At 34.0% G+C, this 3776-nt stretch overlaps 1 protein-coding gene across 2 annotated transcripts in view; it reads right to left on the reverse strand.

Moving 5' to 3' along the window:
- Positions 1-390: 390 nt before the first annotated feature.
- Positions 391-3776, reverse strand: part of fndc1 (fibronectin type III domain containing 1) — a 43831-nt gene continuing 40445 nt past the window's right edge. Inside the window, exons 18-21 of one of the 2 annotated variants that reach the window (XM_015369820.1) lie at positions 3596-3625; positions 1647-1808; positions 1428-1550; positions 391-1136 (exon numbers count right to left, since the gene is read on the reverse strand). In XM_015369820.1, coding sequence (XP_015225306.1) covers positions 1021-1136; positions 1428-1550; positions 1647-1808; positions 3596-3625 — 431 coding nt within the window. In that variant the 3' untranslated portion in view covers positions 391-1020. The remainder of the gene's footprint in view (positions 1137-1427; positions 1551-1646; positions 1809-3595; positions 3626-3776) is intronic. The other variant, XM_015369819.1, reaches the window with a different exon arrangement.

Here is a 3776-nt window from a genome sequence, read left to right on the forward strand (position 1 = left end):
ATATTGGATTTAAACAATTTTTAAAATGTCAGAAAACTGGAATGAATAGCTGTGGTAAGTCACCTTAGCTTAAATGTATTAATGTTGCTCTGGTCAAACATGCAATATATGTTGAAGATATGGTGGTCTATTTTTGATTTGAAGACATGGCTGCTTAGCCATTCAGACTTCAATTCCAACCTTCTAGCTTGATCAACTTAAAAGCCTCAAGAGGTTATTTAAAATACAGAAGGTGAATTTCTTCTCAATCCATGAGTTTTTAAAATCTGTAATAATCTGACTAGCTTTTCTGCACTTTCTCTTTTTTGTGCCATTGTGAAAATAAACATGTGCAGTATTTGTGAATTTGTCACCAGAGGAAGCAGGATATGACTGATCTTTTGCAATTTTTGTTGTAATAAGGTCTTTATTCAATCTCTCAAATTTCCTGAGCACATATTTAGCCTTTTATTCTTTGTTTGTATACATATAAAACTTACAATGTAAAATTTAAAATTTCAAAGAGGATACAGAGTTTATTAAAAACAGTATGATGGGTGTAAAACATGAATAGACAAAATAGGTCATAAAATATGCAATACAAATACCATGGATGAAAATGAACAGACCTATACACATCTCTAGTGCTCTTTTGTACAGTTTATCTTGTAGTTTCTGGTCCAGTGTCACTGGATTCACCTCGTGTGGGTTTGTTATTAAGGAGATAAATAACACTGGGTAAGGACCTCTCTGTTAATTATAGAAGAGCACTTTGTAATAATAGTTATGCTAAGCAAGAGCAAGCTTATTTCCCCTCATATACAGACTGCTTTACATAAAAAGTGCATTGTGATGATACATATTTAGCTGATTTAAGCTACTATTTTGAGTTTTATTTTCCTCTGGAGCAATATAAAATATATAGTGGTGTCTTTGTGCTTGTAGGTGAATGTCTGTCTTCAATGGACAAGAAAGGCAGCTGAGAGCATGCTGCAGGGTGCAGAGCTGCTGCTGTTCATATGAAATGTCTCCTCTTCAGAGTTACCATTTCCCAGGGATGGAAACCCCGCATTCATACCACCCCACAAATGGATGGGATGTACGGCGGCCAATGACTCCAAAGGAAACCGGCTCCTGTCTGTAGGCACGGTAAAATCCTGTAATACAAGGAGTATTAACCAAACAAATGAATACTTTTTATGAAATGTTGAAATATTTCTCATTTTAGCATTTTACAAAATGCTGAGAATATCTAACCGATGGTTTTACTACACGACATTTTTACATGGACTTATTTTCAGGATGCCACTACAAAGCAAGTTTGACTTCATTTGGTCTGCATTGCATAGATACAAAATGAATTCTTCTGCCCTACAGCAGAACTATTCATACGCCATGGAAAAAAATATAATAAGTCACAAGCCATGTGCACAGCTGTTATTGTTTACCTTGTGCTGAGGGCAGATTTTCTGAGAGGTAGGCTGGCCCCGTTCTTCCATCTCTGTGGGAGTCCACAAACTGGCAGTGGTCCTCACCTTGGCCCATAGTATCTCCTATACTGTAAAAAGGCACTGGGTAACAGAAAGAGGAGCATTATTGAAACTTGTTTATTGTTTCCTTTTTTCATTTATGAAAGAGCTGAGTAAACCCCTAATGTGATGTGTTACCTCTGAGATCGTCAGCCATAAAGATCTTATAGCGTAGAGAATTGCACAGGACGACACCCACAAACTTTTTGTACCATGTCCGCTTGACATATTGTTTGCCCTTACAGCTAGTGTGGGCTGGGTTATACTTGAAGGTAAAAGGAATCCAGATGGGTTCTCCTCCTGAGAGAATAGAAAGAAGAGAAGTGGAGCAAGTTCTGGTATATTTTTATCTTCCATCTTATAAAATTTAATATGTAGAATATAGAAATGATAAAGATTTTCTAATTGCCATTAGTGCAGATTTTATAAATTTACAGATTGTTTACAGAAAACCTAAACAAAACATCAAAAGAAAGGTGTTGCAAAACTGAAAACCTGACCCAACCCATTTGAACATATAATCATCCTAATTGCTTTACAGTCTTTAGTTATCTAAAGGTGTATTTACCAAATGATATGGTGAACCTTTTTTATAGTCATGGGCAGTTCTAGACAGGGGGCGATGTACAACTGGTCCTGGCAACTGTTATCTCCCCTGTCCTGAAGATACAATACTAGTGTTGTACCAATACCAGTATCTGGCGGGGCAGCGATCCAGCAATGAAATGGTGGTATAGGTATCGACAAGTACCAACAAATAGGGCACCGATACCATGTTGAGAGCCAAAAATTTATTCAACTATTGTCACCCATTCCAGATAGGCAATAAAAAGTTCTACTGGATTCAATTTGTATTAGTCTTTTTCTGCTTCACAAAGGAAGGCAGCAGCTTGACAAAGTCATTATGCCAATTATTTTACATCAAAGTAATATGCAGTTATTTATACACAGACACATCAAGTTCAAACAGATGGTATCGGTATAGTATCGGTATCTGCCAATACTGCACAGCCAGGTATCGGGTATCAGTATCAGGGCCAAAAAATGGCATCAGCGCAACACTATACAACACACACAAAAAAAATTTATGATGAAATTTATGGAACACACATAGTTGACTGATAGGTCCCTTAGGCCCATATCATTATTTTCCATAACAGATCTGTTTTTAAAAATTAAGGTGATAGCTTCAGTCGTATTGAGATAAGATCACAATTCTTATATGCTACATCTTAAAAAATACTCTAGTTTGTTACAGCTGAACTGATTTGTTTTACCAAGTACTAATTCGAATTTGTTTAAAACTGGTAATTTTCATTTAAAATAATAATTAAAAAAATGTAATCCCTGATCTATGTATGTACGTTGAACTAATATTCCAAAGAATAGCTTTATTTTATCTTCCATTAAATGTTGATTTAGCAAGTAATTATTTCATTTGTTTTTTTTTTCCATGATAATTTTTTTTGTTATGTAAATAAAATCAAAATTTTTAAACCAAAAATACACTTTTTCAAATGGGACAACAGGAAATTTTAATTAAACTTAATGATGTAAACAATTCCCTTCATTCAGTACAGAGCTGCAACTTATTATATTGTTTTATGGCTTTCTAAATATGTTTCAAATGAAAAAGTATTGCCTTTATTTTTAGTTCCATGCTTTTTTTGCCCCCATGAAAACGTGCCTTCCCACTCTGGTCCGCCTGGTAAATATGGTGTAGAACCGCCACTGATGACAGTGAACTTAATTACCCTTAACCAACAATGTTCAATGGCCTTTGTGTCATGTGTGATTTAACTGCTGGTACTGCTTATGGAAATTGTAAAATAAACATTTCTATTCAGGCAATCTGTTCTAGTTGGAGGGTACTTAATGTCTAAAACATTTCTTTTTGAATTCTACATTACAGTTTTCTAATTTCTACTAATAAATGTTGATATATAAGTTAATATCCTTTTTTTTCATCTAAGCAAGTATAAACCCAGAAATCCTACATTTTGTGATATGCTTCTAAGTGAATGTTAAAAAAAAACATATTGTTGCTTTTCTAACGCTAAATATATCCTGCAAGTGAAACAACTTACCAGGTAGCCTGGCGATGAGAAGAGGATCATCTGGGAAAAAAATCAAAGCAGGAATTTGAAAACAACTTAAAAACAAACAAATCAACCTTTATATGAAAACACGCTATATATATATATATATATATATATATATATATATATATATATATATATATATATATATATATATATATATATATAT

Source organism: Cyprinodon variegatus, unplaced genomic scaffold, assembly GCF_000732505.1.
Source record: "Cyprinodon variegatus isolate N-32 unplaced genomic scaffold, C_variegatus-1.0 Scaffold38, whole genome shotgun sequence".
Taxonomy (NCBI): domain Eukaryota; kingdom Metazoa; phylum Chordata; class Actinopteri; order Cyprinodontiformes; family Cyprinodontidae; genus Cyprinodon; species Cyprinodon variegatus.